This window comes from Saccopteryx leptura, chromosome 1 (assembly GCF_036850995.1).
Source record: "Saccopteryx leptura isolate mSacLep1 chromosome 1, mSacLep1_pri_phased_curated, whole genome shotgun sequence".
In the NCBI taxonomy this organism is placed as follows: Eukaryota; Metazoa; Chordata; class Mammalia; order Chiroptera; family Emballonuridae; genus Saccopteryx; species Saccopteryx leptura.
In genome coordinates this window covers 298,751,209-298,776,601 of record NC_089503.1, presented here as the reverse complement: position 1 = coordinate 298,776,601, position 25,393 = coordinate 298,751,209, and the positions used below count along the sequence as shown (strand labels likewise).

The following is a 25,393-nucleotide window of genomic DNA, read 5'->3' as shown; positions in this document are numbered from 1 at the left end:
GGCCAGACATAGAAAAACATGATTTTTCAAAGCTGCACAGCATTTCATTATATAGCTACATGATGGTTAACCAGTTTGTTAGGAACAATGAAATTGCTTAAGCACACTCATCTGATTATTTTCTTAGGACACATATTTTTAAGTGTAATTTCTGGGTCAAGTGGTTTGTACAGTTTAAAGCAGGGGTCCCCAAACTTTTTACATAGGAGGCCAGTTCTCTGTCCCTCAGACCGTTGGAGGGCCGGAGTATAAAAAAAACTATGAACAAATCCCAATGCACACTGCACATATCTTATGTTTAAGTAAAAAAACAAAATGGGAACAAATACAATATTTAAAATAAAGAACAAGTAAATTTAAATCAACAAACTGACCAGTATTTCAGTGGGAACTATGCTCCTCTCACTGACCAGGTGCCCCTTCCAGAAGTGCGGTGGGGGCCGGATAACTGGCCTCAGGGGGCCGCATGTGGCCCGCGGGCCGTAGTTTGGGGACCCCTGGTTTAAAGTATAATACAGATTGTCAAACTGTCCTCTAGAAGGGTTTCTTTGATTCACATCACTACCACTTAGCATCAGAGTGTTCATTTCCTCGGATTCCAGCTACTATTCTTATCACTCCATTTAGTCTTTAGACACCTGATATTAAACAATAGTTAATCTTGCCTGACCAGGTGGTGGCACAGTGGATAGAGCATTAGACTGGGATGCGGACGACCCAGCTTCGAGACCCCAAGGTCGCCAGCTTGAGCATGGGCTCATCTGGTTTGAGCAAAAGCTCACCAGCTTGGACCCAAGGTCACTGGTTTGAGCAAGGGGTTACTCGGTTTGCTGTAGCCCCACGGTCAAGGCACGTATGAGAAAGCAATCAGGCCCTGGCCGGTTGGCTCAGCGGTAGAGCGTCGGCCTAGCGTGCGGAGGACCCGGGTTCGATTCCCGGCCAGGGCACATAGGAGAAGCGCCCATTTGCTTCTCCACCCCTCCGCCGCGCTTTCCTCTCTGTCTCTCTCTTCCCCTCCCGCAGCCGAGGCTCCATTGGAGCAAAGATGGCCCGGGCGCTGGGCATGGCTCTGTGGCCTCTGCCTCAGGCGCTAGAGTGGCTCTGGTCGCAATATGGCGACGCCCAGGATGGGCAGAGCATCGCCCCCTGGTGGGCAGAGCGTCGCCCCTGGTGGGCGTGCCGGGTGGATCCCGGTCGGGCGCATGCGGGAGTCTGTCTGACTGTCTCTCCCTGTTTCCAGCTTCAGAAAAATGAAAAAAAAAAAAAAAAAAAGAAAAAAAAAAAAAGAAAAAAAAAAAGAAAGCAATCAATGAACAACTAAGATGTCACAACGAAAAACTGATGATTGATGCTTCTCATCTCTCTTTGTTCCTGTCTGTCTGTCCCTATTGATCTCTCTCTCTCTCTCTCTCTCTCTCTGTAAAAAAAATCCGAAAAAACAAAAACAAAATAGTTAATCTTGTTTCACTTTGATTACTGGTGAGATTTTTGGCCATAAGTACTTTTTATTTTGTGAATTGGTTCTCATCCATTGCCTTTACCTATTTTTATATCGGGTGTTTATCTTTTTTCTATTTTTAAGTAATTTTCTATAAAGTGAGTAATGAATATTATTCATTTTTGTTATATTAATATTATCATCTATCATAATGTTATAAGTTTCTTTCCTGGCTTATTTATTTATTTATTTTTGTATTTTTCTGAAGCTGGAAATGGAGAGAGACAGTCAGACAGACTCCCGCATGTGCCCGACCGGGATCCACCCGGCACGCCCACCAGGGGGCGATGCTCTGCCCCTCCGGGGCGTCGCTCTATTGCGACCAGAGCCACTCCAGTGCCTGGGGCAGAGGCCAAGGAGCCATCCCCAGCGCCCGGGCCATTTTTGCTCCAATGGAGCCTCGGCTGCGGGAGGGGAAGAAAGAGACAGAGAGGAAGGAGAGGGGGAGGGGTGGAGAAGCAGATGGGCGCTTCTCCTGTGTGCCCTGGCCGGGAATCGAACCCGGGACTTCTGCACGCCAGGCCGACGCTCTACCACTGAGCCAACCGGCCAGGGCCTCCTGGCTTATTTTTTGTCTTAATTTTAGTTTCTGTGTTGAAGTTTTTATGTTAAGTGTACCGCTATTTGTGTGTGTGTGTGTGTGTGTGTGTGTGTGTGTGTGTGTGCGTATTTTGCTTTGGTGTCATGTTTGAATATTTTCTTCACCCCAGGCTTACAGAAATGTTTACCTGTTTCTTCTAGTATTTTTTGAAGTTTTGTATTTTCTATTTCAGTCTTTTTATTTTTTTATTTTTGTGACAGAGACAGAGAGGGACAGATAGGGACAGACAGGAAGGGGGGAGAGATGAGAAGCATCAATTCTTCGTTGAGGCACCTTAGTTGTTCATTGATTGCTTGATTGCTTTTTCATATGTGCCTTGACCGGGGCACTACAGAAGACCAAGTGACCCCTTGCTCAAGCTAGTGACCTTGGGCTCAAGCTGGTGAGCCTTGCTCAAACCAGATGAGTGCGCTCAAGCTGGCGACCTCATGGTTTCGAACCTGGGTCCTCTGTGTTCCAGTCCAACGCTTTATCCACTGTGCCACCGCCCGGTCAGGCATTCTACTTAAGTCTTTAATCCAACTAAAATTTATTTTGAATTAAGGTGTGAGGTCCATCTTATATTTCTTTTGAACTCTTTATGTGTTCCTTTTCAGTAGCTTCCTTTTTATCCGTAAATTTGAGACATCTGCTAACTTTCTCACAGTAGTGATAGGATAATGATGGTAGACTTAGAATTCTTTGATCTCTTTAACAGGGCTCCTGATCTTTTTTTTTTTTTAAGGAACTTTGTGCTTTAATGTTTTCCCTGGATTGGATTAAAGCAAAAACGGAACTCGTAGGCCCTGCTCATCTGATTCATGAATTTGTAGAATACAGGCATATACTGGATGAAAAGGTATATATTTACATGAAAATAAGTTATGAAAGGACATGCTTTTTTGACATTTATATCTAGGTTTAAAAATGGGGGAGAAGAGAGATAACTTTCTTATTTTGACGTTTGATTATTCTGATTATTTTGCTTCCCAGCCTACTGGGAATGTGAATAGAATTGAGGTTTGAAAGTTGAAGTAAAGTGTTCAGTGTTTTTGTTTGTGTGTTTTATTTTTTATTTTTTGTATTTTTCTGAAGTTGGAAATGGGAAGGCAGTCAGACAGACTCCCGCATGCGCCCAACCGGGATCCACCTGGCATGCCCACCAGGGGGCGATGCTCTGCCCATCTGGGGCGTCACTCTGTTGTGACCAGAGCCATTCTAGCGCCTGAGGTAGAGGCCATGGAGCCATCCTCAGCGCCCGGGCCAACTTTGCTCCAATGGAGCCTTGGCTGCGGGAGGGGAAGAGAGAGACAGAGAGGAAGGAGAGGGGGAGGGGTGGAGAAGCAGATGGGCGCTTCTCCTGTGTGCCCTGGCCGGGAATCAAACCAGGGACTCCTGCACGCCAGGCTGATGCTCTAGCACTGAGCCAACTGGCCAGGGCCTGTTTGTGTGTTTTTTTAAAGAATGTGTTAAGAAAATATTACTTTGATAATGAAATTTTTATCCTGTGCTTAAAAGTTTGAAGAGGGTCATTCTATACTTGTTATCTTAATGATTGGTTATTCAGTTTTAGCTCTTATAGAGAATATCTCATTTAAACCTTTAAGTGACAAGATCACAGAAACAGAAAAATGTCAGATCTCAGCTCTGGTTGTGTTTCTAAGAGATTTCAGTTTGTTCATAGGATTGTGCAGTCTCTGAGAATTTCCAGGCGTTTTTATCTTTAAATGGACATCTTCTTGGACGACAACCATTTCCTAATATTGTACAACTGGGTCTCTGTGAACCGGAAACTTCAGAAGTTTATCAGCAAGCTAAGCTGCAGGCCAAGCAGGAGGTCGATAATGGAGTGCTTTACCTGGAGTGGATGTAAGTAGGTTAGAGAGACCAAAGGAGCAGTGTGCTAACTATGTCATTATTTTTCCAGGTGGTGAATAAGTTCACTCCAGGAAGATTTAACTATAGTTCTTTGGAAAAGGCTAGAACTTTTAATAAGCATTCTTACTGAAAAGTTTTAGAGAAGTAAGCATAGGAGTAATATACAAGGTCAAAGAGTCCATAGAAATAGATGCTTGCCTGCTTGACCAGTGGTGGCACACCATATAGAGCGTTGACTTGGGATGGTGAGATCTCAGGTGTGAAACCTTGAGATCACTGGCTTGAGTGTGGACTCATCCTACTTGAGCGCAGGCTCACCAGTTTGAACATGGGGTCACCAGCTTCAGTGTGGGATCATAGACATGATCCTGGGGTCACTGGCTTGAGCCCAAGGTCATTGGCTTAAGCAAGGGGTCACTGGCTCGGCTGGAGCCCCCGGTCAAGGCATGTGTGAGAAGCACCTAATGAACAACTAAAGTGCTGCAACTACGAGTTGATGCTTCTCATCTCTCTTCCTTCCTGTCCCTGTCTCTGTCTCTCTTGTTAAAAAAAATTAAACAATAATAACAACAAAAAGAAATATATGCTTGTCTCTATGGCGTTTGACAAGTCATTCTAAATGTTAACCCAAATGCTTTACTTATGTAATAATGGTAAGTAGTGAGGAGCATGGGCTTGAAGCCACCCTATGTTTGAAACTCAATTCTAAACCTAACAGTTTTGTGATTTTGAACAATTTATGGCTTCCTGTCATTTCTCATATAATAGAGGCAACAGTCCTTTGAGGTAAGCACTATTTTTGTGAAGATTAAGTGACATATTGGATATAAAGTGATTAGTACTTTGTCTTACACATAGCCCTTGTTAAAATTCCCCCAAATCATGATTCTTCTAACTCCTAAAAGAGGCCATTCTGTTATGTGCTTACCTTAATCTTATCAATTAATAAAGTTAAACTACAATTTTTTTTTTTAAAATAAATTTTTATTAATGTTAATGGGATGACATTAATAAATCAGGGTACATATATTCAAAGAAAACATGTCTAGGTTATCTTGTCATTAAATTATGTTGCATACTCCTTGCCCAGAGTCAGATTGTCCTCCGTCACCCTCTATCTAGTTCTCTCTGTGCCCCTCCCCTACCCCCTAACTCTCTCCCTCCCTTCCTCCTGCATCCTCCCTCCCCCCACCCCTGGTAACCACCACACTCTTGTCCATGTCTCTTAGTCTCGTTTTTATGTTCAACAAAATGCATGTTATTTTTTTTTTTTTAAATAAATTTTTATTAATGGTAATGGGATGACATTAATAAATCAGGGTACATATATTCAAAGAAAACATGTCTAGGTTACCTTGTCATTAAATTATGTTGCATACCCCTCGCCCAAAGTCAGATTGTCCTTCGCCACCCTCTATCTAGTTCTCTGTGCCCCTCCCCCTCCCCCTAACTCTCCCCCTGTCCTCCCTCCCCCCACCCCTGGTAACCACCACACACTTGTCCATGTCTCTTAGTCTCATTTTTATGTTCCACCAATGTATGGAATCATGTAGTTCTTGTTTTTTTCTGATTTACTTATTTCACTCCTTATAATGTTATCAAGATCCCACCATTTTGCTGTAAATGATCTGATGTCATCATTTCTTATGGCTGAGTAGTATTCCATAGTGTATATGTGCCACATCTTCTTTATCCAGTCTTCTATTGAAGGGCTTTTTGGTTGTTTCCATGTCTTGGCCACTGTGAACAGTGCTGCAATGAACATGGGGCTACATGTGTCTTCACGTATCAATGTTTCTGAGGTTTTGGGGTATATACCCAGTAGAGGGATTGCTGGGTCATAAGGTAGTTCTATTTGCAGTTTTTTGAGGAACCACCATACTTTCCTCCATAATGGTTGTACTACTTTACAGTCCCACCAACAGTGAATGAGGGTTCCTTTTTCTCCACAGCCTCTCCAACATTTGCTATTACCCGTCTTGTTGATAATAGCTAATCTAACAGGGGTGAGGTGGTATCTCATTGTAGTTTTGATTTGCATTTCCCTAATAACTAATGAAGCTGAGCATCTTTTCATATATCTGTTGGCCATTTGTATCTCTTCCTGGGAGAAGTGTCTATTCATGTCCTCTTCCCATTTTTTTATTGGATTGTTTGTTTGTTTGTTGTTGAGTTTTATGAGTTCTATGTAAATTTTGGATATTAGGCCCTTATCTGAGCTGTTGTTTGAAAATATCATTTCCCATTTAGTTGGCTGTCTGTTTATTTTTATATCAGTTTCTCTTGCTGAGCAAAAACTTTTTATTCTGATGTAGTCCCATTCATTTATCTTTGCCTTCACTTCTCTTGCCATTGGAGTCAAGTTCATAAAATGTTCTTTAAAACCCAGGTCCATGAGTTTAGTACCTATGTCTTCTTCTATGTACTTTATTGTTTCAGGTCTTATATTTAGGTCTTTGATCCATTTTGAATTAATTTTAGTACACGGGGACAGGCTGTAGTCGAGTTTCATTCTTTTGCATGTGGCTTTCCAGTTTTCCCAACACCATTTGTTGAAGAGGCTTTCTTTTCTCCATTGTGTGTTGTTGGCCCCTTTATCAAAGATTATTTGACCATATATATGTGGTTTTATTTCTGGGCTTTCTATTCTGTTCCATTGGTCTGAGTGTCTATTTTTCTGCCAATACCATGCTGTTTTGATTATTGTGGCCCTATAATATAGTTTAAAGTCAGGTATTGTAATGCCCCCAGCTTCATTCTTTTTCCTTAGGATTGTTTTGGCTATTCGGGGTTTTTTATAGTTCCATATAAATCTGATGATTTTTTGTTCCATTTCTTTAAAAAATCTCATAGGGATTTTGATGGGAATTGCATTAAATTTGTATATTGCTTTGGGTAATATGGCCATTTTGATTATATTTATTCTTCCTATCCAAGAACAAGGAATATTTTTCCATCTCATTGTATCTTTTTCGATTTCCCTTAACAGTGCTTTGTAATTTTCATTATATAGGTCCTTTACATTCTTTGTTATGTTTATTCCTAGGTATTTTATTTTTTTTGTTGCAATCGTGAAGGGGATTATTTTTTTGAGTTCGTTTTCTAATATTTCATTGTTGGCATAGAGAAAGGCTATGGACTTCTGTATGTTAATTTTGTATCCTGCGACCTTACTGTATTGGTTTATTGTTTCTAATAATCTTTTTGTGGAGTCCTTCGGGTTTTCGATGTATAGGATCATATCATCAGCAAAAAGTGATACCTTTACTTCTTCTTTTCCAATATGGATGCCTTTTATTTCTTTGTCTTGTCTGATTGCTCTGGCCAGAACTTCTAGCACCACGTTAAATAAGAGTGGAGAGAGTGGACAACCCTGTCTTGTTCCTGATTTAAGGTAGAAAGTCCTCAGTTTTATGCCGTTTAAAATGATGTTGGCTGATGGTTTATCATATATGGCCTTTATCATGTTGAGATATTTTCCTTCTATACCCATTTTGTTGAGAGTCTTAAACATAAAATTGTGTTGTATTTTATCAAAAGCCTTTTCTGCATCTATTGATAAGATCATGTGGTTTTTGTTCTTTGTTTTGTTGATATGGTGTATTATGTTAACCGTTTTGCGTATGTTGAACCATCCTTGAGATTCTGGGATGAATCCCACTTGATCATGATGTATTATTTTTTTAATATGTTGTTGTATTCGGTTTGCCAGTATTTTGTTTAGAATTTTAGCATCTGTATTCATTAGAGATATTGGTCTGTAGTTTTCTTTCTTTGTGCCATCCTTGCCAGGTTTTGGTATGAGGGTTATGTTGGCCTCATAAAATGTGTTTGGAAGTATTGCTTCTTCTTCAATTTTTTGGAAGACTTTGAGTAGAATAGGAACCAAGTCTTCTTTGAATGTTTGATAGAATTCACTAGTATAACCGTCTGGGCCTGGACTTTTATTTTTGGGGAGGTTTTTAATAGTTTTTTCTATTTCCTCCCTGCTGATTGGTCTGTTTAGGCTTTCTGCTTCTTCATGACTCAGTCTAGGAAGGTTGTATTGTTCTAGGAATTTATCCATTTCTTCTAGATTGTTGTATTTGGTGGCATATAATTTTTCATAGTATTCTACAATAATTCTTTGTATATCTATGATGTCTGTGGTGATCTCTCCTCTTTCATTTTGGATTTTATTTATTTGAGTCCTGTGCCTTTTTTCCTTGGTGAGTCTTGCCAAGGGTTTGTCAATTTTGTTGATCTTTTCAAAGAACCAGCTCCTTGTTTTATTGATTTTTTCTATAGTTTTTCTGTTCTCTATTTCATTTATTTCTGCTCTGATTTTTATTATCTCCTTTCTTCGGCTGGTTTTGGGTTGTCTTTGTTCTTCTTTTTCTAGTTCCTTAAGGTGTGAAGTTAAGTGGTTTACTTCGGCTCTCTCTTGTTTGTTCATATAGGCCTGAAGTGATATGAACTTTCCTCTTATTACTGCTTTTGCTGCATCCCAGAGATTCTGATATGTCGTATTTTCATTTTCATTTGTCTGTATGTATCTTTTGATCTCTGCGCTTATTTCTTCTTTGACCCATTCATTTTTTAGAAGTATGTTGTTTAGTTTCCACATTTTTGTGGGTTTTTCCCCCTCTTTTTTGCAGTTGAATTCTAGTTTCAAGGCTTTATGATCAGAAAATATGCTTGGTACAATTTCAATTTTTCTAAATTTGCTGATATTGTCTTTGTGGCCCAACATATGGTCAATTCTTGAGAATGTTCCATGTACACTAGAGAAAAATGTATACTCTGTCGCTTTGGGATGAAGTGTCCTGTAGATGTCTATCATATCCAGGTGTTCTAGTATTTCGTTTAAGGCCACTATATCTTTATTGATTCTCTGTTTGGATGACCGATCTAGAGCCGTCAGCGGAGTATTGAGGTCTCCAAGTATGATTGTATTTTTGTTAGTTTTTGTTTTAAGGTCAATAAGTAGCTGTCTTATATATTTTGGTGCTCCTTGGTTTGGTGCATATATATTAAGGATTGTTATGTCTTCTTGATTCAGTGTCCCCTTAATCATTATGAAGTGACCATTTTTGTCTCTGAGTACTTTTTCTGTCTTGTAGTCAGCATTATCAGATATGAGTATTGCTACACCTGCTTTTTTTGGGGTGTTGTTTGCTTGGAGTATTGTTTTCCAGCCTTTCACTTTGAATTTGTTTTTATCCTTGTTGCTTAGATGTGTTTCTTGTAGGCAGCATATAGTTGGATTTTCTTTTTTAATCCATTCTGCTACTCTGTGTCTTTTTATTGGTAAGTTTAATCCATTTCCATTTAGTGTAATTATTGACACTTGTGGGTTCCCTACTGCCATTTTATAAATTGCTTTCTGTTAGTTTTGTATCTAGTTTGATTCTTCTCTTTTGTTTTTCTATCATTTGTTTCTGTTTGTTTGTGTTCCATACTTCTTTCCTCTGTTGCTACCTTTTTTAAGTCATGTGTTTTTGTGGTGGTTTTTTCTAGGGTGGTTACCATTAAGTAATGAAAAGGGTACCTTTTCATGGCAATGTCATATAATTGGCTTTAGTCTTGCTGGTAGTCAAGGCTTGTTGGCGTTTGCAGGGTCCAACGATGAGAGAGTTTGCTTTCCTGGATTCTCTCTCCTAGTCCCCCCTTCCTGAATTAGCAGCCTGGTGATCCAGCTATAAGGCTGCCACTGCTTCTGCCTGGGGAGTAAGAGGCTCAAAGAGCTGGGAAATCCCCACTCTATCCCCACTCAGTGCAAGGCTTTGGGAAGGGCTCTGACAGTCAGGGCCTCCAGTGTAATCAGGCGGGGGTGGGAGTCAATTGTTGTCAAGGTGACTGTTCAGCGCCTAGCATTCAGTTGGACCTCTTAACCCAGGCTTTCCACACTTTGTAGCCTGTTTTGGCTGGTAAGAAGTGGCACTAGTCTCTGCTTGCGACTTGTGTGGTATAGATCTTATTATCTGCCAAGTCCTTCTTGTTAGCGTTTATCCCTGAATATGGAGGCTCTATCAATCAGAAGTTGCCCCCGCCCCTTTAGCGAGAGGCACTAAAAAATATCACGCCTCTTGTCTTGGGTCGGTGAACTGAGAGAGATCTTATCAATTAGAACCGAGGGTGCGCAGATTTCACGGGTTAAGTTAATTTTAGTAATTGGGTCGCAGCTGTGCTCCCGAAGGTATTTCAGGCTGCCTGCGCGCGCCCCTCCCCCAACGCTTGATTGTTAGCTTGAATGGCTGGGTGAGGTGCCCCGCCCGCGGAGAGAATCTCCCAAGTAGGGAATACCGCCCTGGGGCCTCTCCCGCTCCCCGTGCGCGGGCCGCTGGGAACGTTAGCGGTGCTCGGTCTGCAATGCTCGGTCTGCAACCAGACCGGGCGTGCGCCAGCGGCTGCTCGCCGCTCCGGAGTGTGGGCGGTGCTCGCTCTGCAACCGACCCGGGCGCTGCTGGCAGCGGCTCGTGGCGGCGGCTGCTGCTCGCGGCTCCCGAGTGTGGGATGACTTACCACAGGCGCACTTCCTCGCGGCTTGAATGAACGTCCCTGCTGTAGCTTCCTCCACACCCTCGTCTCTCAGATTCAAGTGATAACAGTCCTTTTGCTTTCAGTTTGTGTGGAACTCCGTGATGCTCCGAAGATAAATTTTCCTGTTTCTAGTTGATAAATTTGTTGTGATTTTGGGGAGATCTGTCAGACGCGCTGCTCACGGTGCCATTTCCGTGACGTCACTCCCAAACTACCATTTTTTTATTTTTTTATTTTATTTTTTGCATTTTTCTGAAGCTGGAAACAGGGAGAGACAGTCAGACAGACTCCCGCATGCGCCCGACCGGGATCCACCCGGCACACCCACCAGGGGGGCGACGCTCTGCCCACCAGGGGGCGATACTCTGCCCATCCTGGACGTCGCCATGTTGCGACCAGAGCCACTCTAGCGCCTGAGGCAGAGGCCACAGAGCCATCCCCAGCGCCCGGGCCATCCCTGCTCCAATGGAGCCTTGGCTGCGGGAGGGGAAGAGAGAGAGAGGAAAGCGCGGCAGAGGGGTGGAGAAGCAAACGGGCGCTTCTCCTGTGTGCCCTGGCCGGGAATTGAACCCGGGTCCTCCGCACGCTAGGCCGACGCTCTACCACTGAGCCAACCAGCCAGGGCTAAACTACCATCTTTTTAATGCCTGTTATATACAGTAAGCTCATATATGTTTATTCGTTTATGTTCAAAACTACCTTATAAAGTAAACATTTGCCCTATTACAAATGAGATTGAAGCACAGAGAGGTTGAGACTTGATTAAGCTCTTGTGGCTTGCTGAGTGGGCTTTAAACCCTGGGTCTGTGTAGCTTTATTTTCCACGCTTCTATATGCCATGCTATTCTTTTTTATTTATTTATTTATTTATTTAATTTATTTTTTACAGAGTCAGAGAGAGGGATAGATAGGGTCAGACAGACAGGAATGGAGAGAGATGAGGAGCATCAATTATCAGTTTTTCGTTGAGGCACTTTAGTTGTTCATTGATTGCTTTCTCATATGTGCCTTGACCGTGGGTTTTCAGCAGACTGAGTAACCCTTGCTTGAGCCAGTGACCTTGAGTCCAAGCTGATGAGCTTTTGCTCAAACCAGATGAGCCTGCGCTCAAGCTGGCGATTTGGGGTCTCGAACCTGGGTCCAACGCTCTATCCACTGTGCCACCCACCGCCTGATCAGGCTGCCGTGCTACTCTTATAGCTTGAAATAATAAGTATGAATGGTTGTCTTTTTGCAAGTTATATTTTATCCGAATTGAACTCTAGGTTGATGGCAGTGATCTCTGTAGCCCCGACCCTCTTCCCAGGCAAGTCAGGTTGCTTTGGCTTATTCCCGTAATTCAGTTTAGTTCACTAAACATTTGAATTTCTCTAATGTGCCAAGTAAGAGCTGTTACTAGGTGCTGAGGTTCTTCCTAAGGAACTTAAAACCTAGTAGTGTAGAAAATTTAAGCAAATAATTATAATATAATGTGATGAGTGCAACAAAAGTATATATAAAATAGAGGTAGAACTGAGAAGTAGGTAGTTAACTTGAATGGGTGAGGAATTCTGGGAAGGTTCCAGGAAGAAATTTCTTTAAAAATTTTTATTTAAAATTAAAATTAATTTTTTGTTGATTTTTATTTTATTTATTTATTTATTTATTTTTACAGAGACAGAGAGAGAGTCAGAAAGAGGGATAGACAGGGAAAGACAGACAGGAACGGAGAGATGAGAAGCATCAATCATTAGTTTTTTCTTTGCGCGTTGCAACACCTTAATTGTTCATTGATTGCTTTCTCATACGTGCCTTGACTGCGGGCCTTCAGCAGACCGAGTAACCCCTTGCTCAAGCCAGCGACCTTGGGCTCAAGCTGGTGTCCTCGGGGTCTCGAACCTGGGTCTTTTGCATCCCAGTCCGACGCTCTATCCACTGCGCCACCACCTGGTCAGGTGATTTTTATTTTAAAGTAATCCATGTACCTGGTTTAAAAAAAATCAAACAATATTAGGGAGATGTAAAATGAAAGGTCAGACTCCCTAGATCTACCTACCGTCTTGCTCTTCAGTGTTAACCATTCTCTAACACCTTCTTGGGAAGAGTTTTCACTCTCCCTGGAAGCAGCCCCTAACTCATTGAGGCCAGGTTAGATCTATCTGTATTCTAGAATACTTTACCCCATATGATAGCATTTTGTCCTTTTATGGTGATTGTTTCTTTACTTATTTGTCTCCCATGATAGTCCATGTGTTCTGAAGTAAAGAATTGTTTGGAGGTTAAAATAACAGGCTGGCTCTAGATTGCCTGGACTTGAATCCCAGTTCTGTTATTTATTAGTTGTGTATAACTAGGGAAATTTATTCAACTTCCCTCACCTAAGAGTAGTATTTCATGACATTGTGGTGAGGATTAAATGAGAGAGTATGTTGTGTATATACAAACATACATACATACATAGTGTACTGAGAGCAGTACCTAGATCATAGTGCTCAATAAGTATTGGTTGGTTGTTATTAAGAATAGCATTTCAGCCTGACCTGTGGTGACACAGTGGATAAAGTGTCGGACCAGGAATGCTGAGGTTGCTGGTTCAAAACCCTGGGCTTGCCCTGTCAAAGCACGTATGGGAATTGATGCTTTCTGCTCATCCCCCCTTCTCTCTTTCTCTCCTCTGTCTAAAATGAATAAAGTCTAAATATATATATATGAATAGCATTTCACATTTTGCCTGGTCCACATAGTTGGTATTCAAGAGAATTTTCTATAAAATGAATAATGAATAGTATCATTCATGTTTTAACTAGTGGTTGAAATAGGATTTTAATACTTGGTTTGATACTCAAATGGGCATAGTTTTAGTTCTTTTATTAATTACTGAGTTTATTATTTTTACTTTTTTATGCTGTTTTTCTCTATTCTATCACAACTGTATTTCAGCCTCAATGTTCTTTCATGGGATAGATAATCATTCATAGCTATATTATTATTATTATTATTATTTAGAGAGGGACAGACAGGGACAGACAGACAGGAAGGGGGAGAGATGAGAAGCATCAGCATCAACTCATAGTTGCAGCACTTTTGTTGTTTATTGATTGCTTTCTCATATGTGCCTTGACTGGGGGGCTCCAGCCAAGCCAGTGACCCCTTGCTTAAGCCAGTGACTTTGGGTTTCAAGCCAGCAACCTTTGGTCTCAAGCCAGCGACCATGGGGTCATGTCTATGATCCCACACTCTATCCGGCAACCCCGTGCTCAAGCTGGATGAGCCTGTGCTCAAGGTGGCGACCTCAGGGTTTCGAACCTGCATCCTCAGCATCCCAGGCCGATGCTCCATTCTCTTCGCTACCATCTGGTCAGGCCATAGCTGTATTTTTTTTTTTTCTTTCTATTTTTCTGAAGCTGGAAACGGGGATAGACAGTCAGACGGACTCCCGCATGCGCCCGGGATCCACCTGGCACGCCCACCAGGGGCGATGCTCTGCCCACCAGGGGGCGATGCTCTGCCCCTCCAGGGCGTCGCTCTGTCGCGACCAGAGCCACTCTAGCGCCTGGGGCAGAGGCCAAGGAGCCATCCCCAGCGCCCGGGCTATCGGTGCTCCAATGGAGCCTCGCTGCGGGAGGGGAGGAGAGAGACAGAGAGGAAGGATAGGGGGAGGGGTGGAGAAGCAGATGGGCGCTTCTCCTGTGTGCCCTGGCCGGGAATCGAACCCGGGACTTCTGCACGCCAGGCCGACGCTCTACTACTGAGCCAACCGGCCAGGGCTATAGCTGTAGTTTTTAATTGGGTCAATCAAGTCATACTCAAATTCAAAGAATGCTGTATTTTTCAGAACTGGAAAGCCTTTTTTTTTTTTTTCTGTAGAAAAGTTTAGGTTGGTATGAGCTTACTTTAATTGGGTTTCAGCTTTGAAAGAAATTATGTTTTCATGAATTCATTTGGTATTTAATACTTCTGGCCATCTACTATCTGCCCACCATTGTGACAGGTCTCTTTCTGAGTTTTGGGGAATTGGATAGATCCAGGGGAAAGAAGAGTATTTTTTTAATCTAATTCTCTTTTGCTAGTAACTTAGACTGTTTTTCTTCCAAGTTTTTTATCAGTCCAGTTTTTTGTTTGTTTGTTTGTTTTTACAGAGACAGAGAGGGAGATCAGGGACAGACAGACAGGAACGGAGAGATGAGAAGCATCAATCATTAGTTTTACGTTGCGCATTGCGACACCTTAGTTGTTCATTGATTGCCCTCTCATATGTGCTGCAACCGCGGGCCTTCAGCAAACTGAGCAACCCCCTGCTCAAGCCAGCGACCCTGGGTCCAAGCTGGTGAGCCCTCTCCAACCAGATGAGCCCACGCTCAAGCTGGCGACCTCGGGGTCTTGAACCTGTGTCCGCTGCATCCCAGTCCGACGCTCTATCCACTGTGCCACCGCCTGGTCAGGCTAACCTTTGACTCTTAAATTAAGCATGATACCATTAATATATTTACTTGTACTCAAAGTGACTGACACTGAACTTCCGACACTGTTCTGATACTTTTCTCATTTTAAGTATACATTATATTCCTTCACCCTTCAGGCATGAGGAATAACAGATTTATACCTGTGGTGTAGTTAGTATTCAGTAGATGAAGATACAAAAAAAAATAGGATTGCTTTATTTATTTTTTCTCTATATCTGAATAATTGTAGTTAGATATAACGGTGGGTGTGGTGTCATACTTCCGTTAGGAAATGGGCTTCATTTTGTTGTCTTCTTTCTTTTAAAAAGTAGGGAGGTTTTTTTTTGAGGCTATCCTTACATAATAGAAAGTGACATGTATTTGATTAACTAGATTTCTTCTAACTCAGTGACATATGTAACACATGACAGGTTGCTTGATGTAGGATAGCGTTTCTCTTCAAATGTCAGTTTTGTTATATTATGCTTTTTTTTTCCTTCAGGTGATCTTTGCTGTCATTTACATGTTGGTAATTTAATTTTAAGAATTTTGTATTTGGGGGAACATAACTAAGTTAAAAGATAGTTTATTCCTGAAAGGAAATAATTGCTTTTATTCTCATCAGGTTTCTGTTCATTTTCCCCTTGTATTTAGAAACAAAAAAAACACCAAGAATCTCTCCCGCTTAGTTGTCCGCCCCCATACAGATGCTGTTTACCACGCTTGCTTTTCTGAGGATGGTCACAGAATAGCTTCTTGTGGAGCTGATAAAACTTTACAGGTAAAGTATATCTCTTCAGAAAAATGGAAAAAGGGTATGCACCCAATACTGGGCATATTAGAATATATTTAAATCCTAAAATTCAAGTAAATGGCACATGGGAAATAGAGAAATCCAAATCTCTTGAACATTTTTTGAAGACTTTTTCTAGAGAGTTTAAAGATATGGTTGTGTGTTTTCATAATTCTAAACTTTCCAAGTGACATAAAAGTGCCTTTTACCTGCCAGTCCCTTGTCATCACCCGTGTGCCAGCCAAAGGTAATGAGGAAATGATAATTGTTAAAAGACAAAGGATTTCCTAGGTCAGGGAGCAGGGCTCTGACTGGAAAACAGTGATTAAGTAAAAATACCTATTTTTGTCATCAGCTCAGACATAAATTTCTGACAGTCAGTGAGATTGGGCTCAGTTATTTCCTAGGGTGCTGAAGGAATTTGTTTCTCATTTGTTTTAGGTGTTCAAGGCTGAAACAGGAGAGAAACTTCTAGAAATTAAGGCTCATGAAGATGAAGTGCTTTGCTGTGCATTCTCTATTGATGACAAGTTTATAGCAACCAGCTCAGCGGATAAAAAAGTGAAGGTAAGGAAACATTTCCCTCTTGAGTTGTAATCACCACAGAATTCATCTCTTTTTCCATGATAGAGAGGCTAGGGTAAATAGGGTTAAAGGACTCTTATCTAGCCTGTTGACCTACTAACTTGAGGCAAATCAATTTTATTTATTTATTTATTTAGAGACAGAGAGAGGGATAGATAGGGACAGACAGACAGGAATGCAGAGAGATGAGAAGCATCAATCATCAGTTTTTTGTTGTGGCACCTTAGTTGTTCATTGATTGCTTTCTCATATGTGCCTTGACCACAGGCCTTCAGCAGACCTAGTAACCCGTTGCTCGAGCCAGCGACCTTGGGCTCAAGCTGGTGAGCTTTTGCTCAAACCAGATGAGCTGGGCTCAAGCCGGCGACCTCAGGGTCTCGAACCTGGGTCTTCCTCATCCCAATTCAATGCTCTATCCACTGCAAGGCAAATCAATTTTTATCCATTGTAAATTAATGCTGTGTGAAAACCCTTTATATTTTAAGCCTCAGCAGAAATACTTAGATTGATTAGTCTGAGATAGTGTTTACCAGGCAGCGGGAAAAACAATTGAAAATTAATATATTTGGTCTGTGGGTTAAATATCAGCTGAAATCTTTTGAGTGCACTGTGATTAGAAGTGTTACTACACAGAATTATTATCTGAGATTAGCTTCTGTTGTAAAACATGTAATTTGTGAAATGCTCCCCAGATTTTTTACCTTTATGAACTGGCTTATCTTCAGTGCAAAACCAGATGGATGAACAAATTAATAATTAGCCTGACCCGTGGTGGCACAGTGGCTAAAGTATCAACCTGGAATGCTGAGGTCACTGGTTCGAAACCTTGGGGTTGCCTGGTCAAGGCACATACAAGAAGCAGTTACTACGAGTTATTTCCTTCTCCTCCTACCTTTTCTCTCTCTCCTCTCTTCTCTCTAAAATCAATACATAAAGTCCTTAAAAAAATTAATAATTATGTTACTACTTTAAAAAGTAAGTAGAGAAAATAAATGCCAGGGTAATTTCTGTCTTTGTTAATTTATCTTTCTTGTCTCTTGTCCCTAAATTTGGCTTTTAGCCAGAGTTTTTATGCAGAATTTAAGAAAAACTGAAGTCCAGGGAATGTTCTATCTGATAAATGGAGGGAGAATTTCACTTCAGGCTTTTTCAAAGGGGTTGTGGTTATGGAGTTCTGGCTGGGTGGGGTGGGCCGTGTAGACCTGGAACAAAAAGGTTGGCTTGGGAGTTTTCCTGGACTTTGCACTCATTTGAAGAAGGCTCTGGAGTGTCCAGACTCACTTGCAATCTTGGAAAAATCTCTTTCTTGGTACATTGGACTCTTTTTAGATGACTTTACAACCATATCGTTAATTCACTCAGAGTAGACTCTGAGTCAGACTTTGAGTTGGCCACTCTGAGCAGTTTCAAAATCCAAGTTATGTGGGGCAAAAGGAAATAATACCAAGTTTCTGTTTTCTAAGAATTCAAAATTTAAAGCAAGAAGCAGAGATTAAAAGGATCTCAAGCCCTGGCCGGTTGGCTCAGCGGTAGAGCGTCGGCCTAGCGTGCGGAGGACCCGGGTTCGATTCCCGGCCAGGGCACACAGGAGAAGCGCCCATTTGCTTCTCCACCCCTCTGCCGCGCTTTCCCTCTCTGTCTCTCTCTTCCCCTCCTGCAGCCAAGGCTCCATTGGAGCAAAGATGGCCCGGGCGCTGGGGATGGCTCTGTGGCCTCTGCCCCAGGCGCTAGAGTGGCTCTGGTCACAACATGGCGACGCCCAGGATGGGCAGAGTATCGCCCCCTGGTGGGCAGAGCGTCGCCCCTGGTGGGCGTGCCGGGTGGATCCCAGTCGGGTGCATGCGGGAGTCTGTCTGACTGTCTCTCCCTGTTTCCAGCTTCAGAAAAATGAAAGAAAAAAAAAAAGGATCTCAAAATAAAAGAAACCTCTAGGGCAGGGGTCCCCAAACTTTTTACACAGGGGCCAGTTCACTGTCCCTCAGACCATTGGAGGGCCGGACTATAAAAAAAACTATAAAAAAATCCCTATGCACACTGCACATATCTTATTTTAAAGTAAAAAAACAAACGGTAACAAATACAATATTTAAAATAAAGAACAAGTAAATTTAAATCAACAAACTGACCAGTATTTCAATGGGAACTATGGGCCTGCTTTTGGCTAATGAGATATTCGATATGCTCCTCTCACTGACCACCAATGAAAGAGGTGCCCCTTCCGGAAGTGCAGCAGGGGCCGGATGAATGGCCTCAGGGGGCTGCATGCGGCCCGCGGGCCGTAGTTTGGGGACCCCTGCTCTAGGGAGTGCTTTGATTAGATAAAAAGAAGATGCTATGGGCGGGACATTGGTACCTCTGAGGAGTCCGAAACCCAGTGAAGAGCCATTAGGTAATTTCTTCTTTTGTTTGCTGTTAGGTGGAATAGACTGCTTGATTAGTTGTCTTACATAGTAATTAGAGTGATGATTACCTTATATTGTGAACTCAACACTGCATGAGGCCTGATAATACACACTTTCCTGTTTTACATTATTAATTTTACACTACAACTTGCAAAGTAAGTATTGATCCCATTTTTCAGGTAGGGAAATGGGTTCAGAGATGAAGGCATTTGCCCAAAATCATATTAACTAATAACTAATGGAGCCAGGGTTGAAAGCTAGGTTTCCCTTAGGATCTAAAGCCTTATTTTTTTCCATTGAGCCATCTACCCCTTAGTTATTGGTACTTTGAAGTCAACAGAACACTTAACATGTCCTTTATCTCATTTGGTACCACATTTACATAGAGCAGGTGTAAGTATCCCCATTTTACAGAGGAAGAAAATGAGGTGCAGGTAAATTAAGGAGTTGGCCAGGGACACACAAATTAAAAGTAGTAGAGCCAGGTCTTAGATTTCATCTTGCCCAGATGATCTTTCCCAGATGACGTCCCTTATTCCATCCCCATAGTGCACTTCTCTGCCTGCTTTCAGTCGTAAGAACATCTGAAATCTTGCCCTTGGAGAATGTAATATTTTCAGGAGATTTTTGTTATGCTATAGAAAGACACATGTATAGATTTGCAAGTAAGCTTTTTAAAAAACATCCTGGCAAAATATGGTATATTTCAGAGAAGAGGAAGGAAGGTATTCATTAACATCATGTCTGGGGAAATCTGGCAGATAGGATGGATGGCATCCACAAAGGAGCTCACGTTGGCTTTGCTTTGTTTGAAAATAAGGGGTAGCTGCAAACATTTTTTTCTGTTCTTTTTAGATTTGGAACTCTATAACTGGGGACCTAGTCCACAGCTATGATGAGCACTCAGAGCAAGTCAACTGCTGCTGCTTCAACCACAACAGTCATCACCTTCTCTTGGCCACTGGGTCAAGTGACTGCCTTCTCAAAGTAAGTGTGGGCAATGGGAATTACAGAGATAAATTTGTAGACACTTTAGAACATTTCCTTTGATTTTCTCCTACATTGTGTTAATCAGGGCTCTACGGTAACACAAATTTTCATACTAGCTTAAGCAACAACAACAACAAAGAAGATATTATTGGCTCATGTGACTCCAGATGCCATGTCCTCAGGCTCTAACTCCCTCTCTGTTTCTAAACTCTGCTGCCTTCTTTGTTGGTTCAGGCATGTTCTCTCTGTGTGACAGGAAATATGACTATTCTCAGCTCGGCTTATACAGGTCTTACAGCTCATAAAGGGAAACTTGCTCTTTCCCAGATCCCATAGGTTTAATTTTAGAGAAAGTTCTAGTTGACCTGGTTTGGGTTATATACTCACTGCTAAATAACCCTACTGGCCAGTTGAATGGAATCTTTGGATTGACCAAGGGTTACAAGTTTAGTCATGTAGAAATTGGACAGATAAGGTGAGGTCAGCTCTACTTGAATTATAAATGATTCAAAAGAGATTTTATTATTATTAGAAGAAAAAAGGTGCTGATAGGAAAAAATATATATATTAAAATAACCCAAAGCCAAAAATATTCACTTCATGTTTAATAATGTCTTATAATTACAAATTATAAAAGATTATCTTTCTTTTCCATGCAAGTGGCATATTAAAGATAGCTAGATTAAATTTTCTTGGATCCCAGAGATAATTTCTTTTGGATTCGGTTTCTACCCTTTCTTTCTAAATGTCACACCATTTTTGCAATGGGACATTGGATTTTTGGATAGAATGGGCAAAACATTTCAGTTTGGAAAACCTCATAGACTTTGTGTTTTGACATTTAAATAAGTTATTTATTTATTTTTAAGTGAGAGCAGAGGGTGTAGAGAGACAGACTCTGGCATGCATCCAACTGGTATCCGCCCAGCAACCCTTTTCTGGGGCCAGTGCTTAAACCAACCAAGCTATCCTCAATGCCTGAGGCTGGTGCTTGGACCAACCGAGCCACTGGCTGTGGGAGGGGAAGAGAGAGAAAAGAGGGAGAGGGAAGATGAGAGAGAGAGAGAGAAGGGGGAGAGGAGAGGAAGAGATGATTGCTTCTTATATGTGCCTTGTCCAGGGATCGAACCTGGGATGTCCTCACACTGGGCTGACGCTGTATCCACTGATCTACCCGGCCAGGGCCTTAAATAAGCTACTTTTTAAAAATTTAAGAAAATATGGAAACATTTGTTGAAAATTGCTCCCTCCCCTTTTTAGGAAGCTGAACCTTTTTGTTTTTTTCTTTTTCCTCCAAAAGAAAACTTATGTAGAAGCTCAGTGTATAAAAGAGATAAAGCTAATTTTTCATGTTGAAGTGGGGGGTATGGGCCCACTTTTCTAGTCTGCCTTGTTCCTCTCTTACTCCCCCTGTCCCCCAATAGTGCTTTTCAAGCATGTTTCTGGAATCCCTGAGCCCTGCAAAACACAATTTGGAAACATCAGTTTAGATCAAAATTACGTGGTAACATAAAATCATCTCACAATTATAGCTTACTTTTACTCAGTAAAGCTTCACCTATTGATAAACCCATCTTTAAAAGTAAGACTGTTATACTCTTTCAAAAAAACTTTGCCCTATTTGAAATGAATTCACTTCTAAGACAGGCAGACTTTTGCAGTGTATGTGACTAATTTTGGTGTTACTTTTTTTTTTTCCTTTCTTTTTTTTTTTTTTTTTTTTTGTATTTTTCTGAAGCTGGAAACGGGGAGAGACAGTCAGACAGACTCCCGCATGCGCCCAACCGGGATCCACCCGGCACACCCACCAGAGGCGACGCTCTGCCCACCAGGGGGCGATGCTCTGCCCCTCCAGGGCGTCGCTCTGCCATGACCAGAGCCACTCTAGTGCTTGGGGCAGAGGCCAAGGAGCCATCCCCAGCGCCCGGGCCATCTTTGCTCCAATGGAGCCTTGGCTGCGGGAGGGGAAGAGAGAGACAGAGAGGAAGGAGGGGGGGCGGTGGAGAAGCAAATGGGCGCTTCTCCTATGTGCCCTGGCCAGGAATCAAACCTGGGTCCCCCGTAGGCCAGGCCGACGCTCTACCGCTGAGCCAACCGGCCAGGGCCATTGGTGTTATTTTTAACATTTCATAGGGTGAAGAAATTTATATTTCCTTCCTTTAAATGTAGACAAAAATCTCAAAATGTGGGAAGGGGTTAATGGTTAGTCTGTGGTTTTGATTAAGGACAGGTGTTGCTGTGAGACCTGTCGTACATGCCTGCATCACCATGAGGGCTATTAGAACTCACTTCCTGTGCTGCTTCCACTGGGAGAAGCTGATGAAAACATGTGACTCGAAAGCTGCCCCGTGTAACTTGTCTTCTCCGAGGAACTGGGTTTTCTTGGTGTTGGGATAAGGGAACCAAGGATGGAGATGGCCGTGAAGAACAGGATTTACCTCACTGATCATTTCCAAAGAATTGTTAACAAGAGTAATTGTGGGTGCCAAATGATTTCTTCTGTGTGTGGTCTAGTGAACATAAATCACCAGACTTGACTGTTGCCCCTTTTATTCTCATTTTTGTACTTTTCAAGCATACCCAAGAAGGAAAGAGACAGTACTGAACTCCTGTGTTACACATCATCTAGCTCCAGCAATTAACATTTTGCCTCTCTTATTTTATTCTCCCACCAACCACAATTTTTTTGGATTAGAGCATTTTATAGGAAATCCTAGATGGCATCTCATTTTACCCAAAACACTTTAGCATACATCTCCGTGATCTTAAACATAAGGACCATGCCATAATCACACCTAACACAATAAACAATTTTGTAATATACCTGGTTCATGTATACTTTTCACCATTAGTCTCAACACGTATCTTTCTACCATAGGTTTATTGGAGGCAGAATCTAAACTTCAGGTCACGTTAGGTTTTATGTCTCTTAAGTCTCATTTATTTTATAAAGTTCTCCTTCTCCGCCTCTTTTTTTATGCCATTGATTTGTTAGAGAAATTGAGTCATTTGTCCTGTGGAATGTCCCACATTCTGTATTTGGTTAATTGATTTCTGGAGGTGTTAACTTGCTCTTCTAACCTCTTGTATTTCCTGTAAGGTACATTTATATGTATTTATCTTTGCTATCTTTGTATTTTTGAGTGATTTTTTAGAGCATTAATAGTGTCTAGCTTAGCACACTCAAGCTTTGCATTGGGAAATCTTAGAAATGACCATTTTTTTTGTTCAGTTTTTTAATTTTTTATTTTTTTAAATTAATTTTTAGAGAGGAGAGAGAGTGAGAGAGAGAGAGAAAGAGAGAGAGAGAAGGGGGAGGGAGGAGCAGGAAGCATCAACTCCCATATATGCCTTGACCAGGCAAGCCCAGGGTTTTGAACCGGCAACCTCAGCGTTCCAGGTCGACACTTTATTCACTGCGCCACCACAGGTCAGGCCTGAAATGACCTTTTTTTTTTTTTTGCTTGACCAGTAGGTGGTGCAGTGGATAGAGCATTGGACTGGGATGTGGAGGACCCAGGTTCGAGACCCTGAGGTCGCCAGCTTGAGCACGGGCTCATCTGGTTTGAGCAAGGCTCACCAGCTTCAGCCCAAGGTCGCTGGCTCGAGCAAGTGGTTTCTTGGTCTGCTGAAGGCCCATGGTCAAGGCACATATGAGAAAGCAATCAATGAACAACTAAGGTGGCACAACAAAAAACTGATGATTGATGCTTCTCATCTCTCTCCATTCCTGTCTGTCTGTCCCTATCTATTTCTCTCACTGACTCTCTCTCTGTCTCTGTTAAAAAAAAAAAAAAAAAAAAGAAACGACCATTTTTTTTGAGTTGGATAATCTAGAATCTAAAAATATTGCGGGTAACTTATTTTGCATATTACTTAATATAGCACTGAGTAAAATAATAATGACTCCAAACTACCTTGTTTAAGTAAGTAGCTATTTAGTGCTCAGATTAAAAGTCTAAGTGAGCCTTCGAGTCCCTTAGGAATTTAGATGCTGATTTAAGGGCTGCCTCATCACTTGTTAATCACAGGTTCACCTTTGTGTTGGACACTTTTTGTGTTACTGTGAAGTGAACATCTGCCTGTAACTGAGAAAGCTTAAATGAAAGGGAAGAAAGAACTTTACATACAATTTCTAACCTTTCTCCCTTTTGTACTAGTTTTTTAATTATCTTTTAATTATCTTTCTCAAATAGCTCTGGGATTTGAATCAAAAACACTGTCGAAATACCATGTTTGGCCATACCAGTTCAGTCAGCCACTGCAGGTTTTCACCGGATGATGAACTCTTGGCTAGCTGTTCAGCTGATGGAACAGTGAAGGTATGCTTTTTTCATCGTTGAAATGAGCTGTCACTTTCTGGCTGTAGGATTGGGTTATGGAATTAGGTAGGCTTCTGTTATTCACATTTCTGCAGAACGAGCTTCAACTTCCAGGAGCATATTTAATGTAACTATAATTGCTTGTCATAATATTTGTTTATTAATGGTTTACTACCTTATGCTTTAAAGTTCATAAGTTTGAATTTTTAATTTTTAAGCATGTATTTTATTTCATGATGTCATAGAATCTTTTGAGATCTGTGGGGTCAAATTTGTAAAGGACTTGCTTTTATTTATCATTTATTTATCCTGCCTTACATGTTATTATTTTCCTGCTTTTGAGAAGTCTTATAGGGGAACATCCAGAGCCCCCTGAAATTATAGTTCTAAAAAACCCCTAAATTCTCCTAAATCTTCACCTTGCTTCTCAATAGGATCCTAAACCCACTTTATTTTTTTGTCTCTATTGTCATCTTAGTCTGTTTATGGGTTTTCCTTTCTTCCTTTGGTCCTCCGTCTCATACATCTTTGACTTCCTTGTGTTTCGGTCTCCCCTCGCCCTCCCATTCTGTGGTGTCGGCAGTGGTTCATGCTGTCATCCCTTTGTGTCTGATGGCAGCTTTCTAGGATGTGCTCTCCATCCCTCCTTATTCCAGGGCAGAGCTGCCTAATGCTCCCTACCTGTATTTTCATCTTGCCGCTTTTAGCTGGGATGCAAAGGCCCTGTATTAGACACAGAGCCTCAGGATTCCTTCCCCTTCCATCTTTCTGCTGCCAGTGTCCCTGTCCAGTTTCTTACTCCTTGCTCCAGTATGTACATTAATTGGCACTTCTGGGCAAGGTAATTTTGGGGTCTTATTCAGCTATTCTTTCAACATGTTTCATTAGTCTTTCTTAGTTGTTTTTTTTTTTGTTTGTTTTGTTTTGTTTTTGCCTCCAGTTTACTTGTCCTTAGTTTTTAATGACCTTTAAAACATTCTGCAAAGCCTTCTGCAGAAAATGTTCCCTTGCAACATTTATCTATCTGGTTCTGAGCACATATATATGTATCCATCTGTTAAGGATGTGTACAGAGATAGAAACTGCTTGGTTTGTCTCTGGATTTCCATTTGTAAATGTTTTCACTGTTTAATTCAGTCATTTTCATGTGTCTTCTACTTTTTTGGTAAGGTTGGATATAGATTTATGATCTGCAGAGACCTTGTCATCTTCTTGTATCTCTTTGATGTTCATAGAACACAACTGTACTCAAAACATGCACTCAATAAATTTTCTTGACCTATACCTCTTCCAGGGAAATACTTGAACCCTCCTGGCCCCTGTTTTTGTTAGACTTTCCAGAGAAAGAGATTTGTTAATGCTACTAAGTGACTCCTAAGTTACAAACTCTCTTGATGAGCAA

At 41.5% G+C, this 25,393-nt stretch overlaps 1 protein-coding gene across 4 annotated transcripts in view; it reads left to right on the top strand.

Annotated features, from left to right (window-relative positions):
• Positions 1-25,393, top strand: part of APAF1 (apoptotic peptidase activating factor 1) — a 101,648-nt gene that overhangs the window by 27,619 nt on the left and 48,636 nt on the right. For all 4 annotated transcript variants that reach the window (XM_066356975.1, XM_066356959.1, XM_066356968.1 and 1 more), the window contains exons 11-16: positions 2,824-2,937; positions 3,763-3,947; positions 15,554-15,680; positions 16,134-16,259; positions 19,535-19,666; positions 23,866-23,991. In XM_066356975.1, coding sequence (XP_066213072.1) covers positions 2,824-2,937; positions 3,763-3,947; positions 15,554-15,680; positions 16,134-16,259; positions 19,535-19,666; positions 23,866-23,991 — 810 coding nt within the window. The remainder of the gene's footprint in view (positions 1-2,823; positions 2,938-3,762; positions 3,948-15,553; positions 15,681-16,133; positions 16,260-19,534; positions 19,667-23,865; positions 23,992-25,393) is intronic.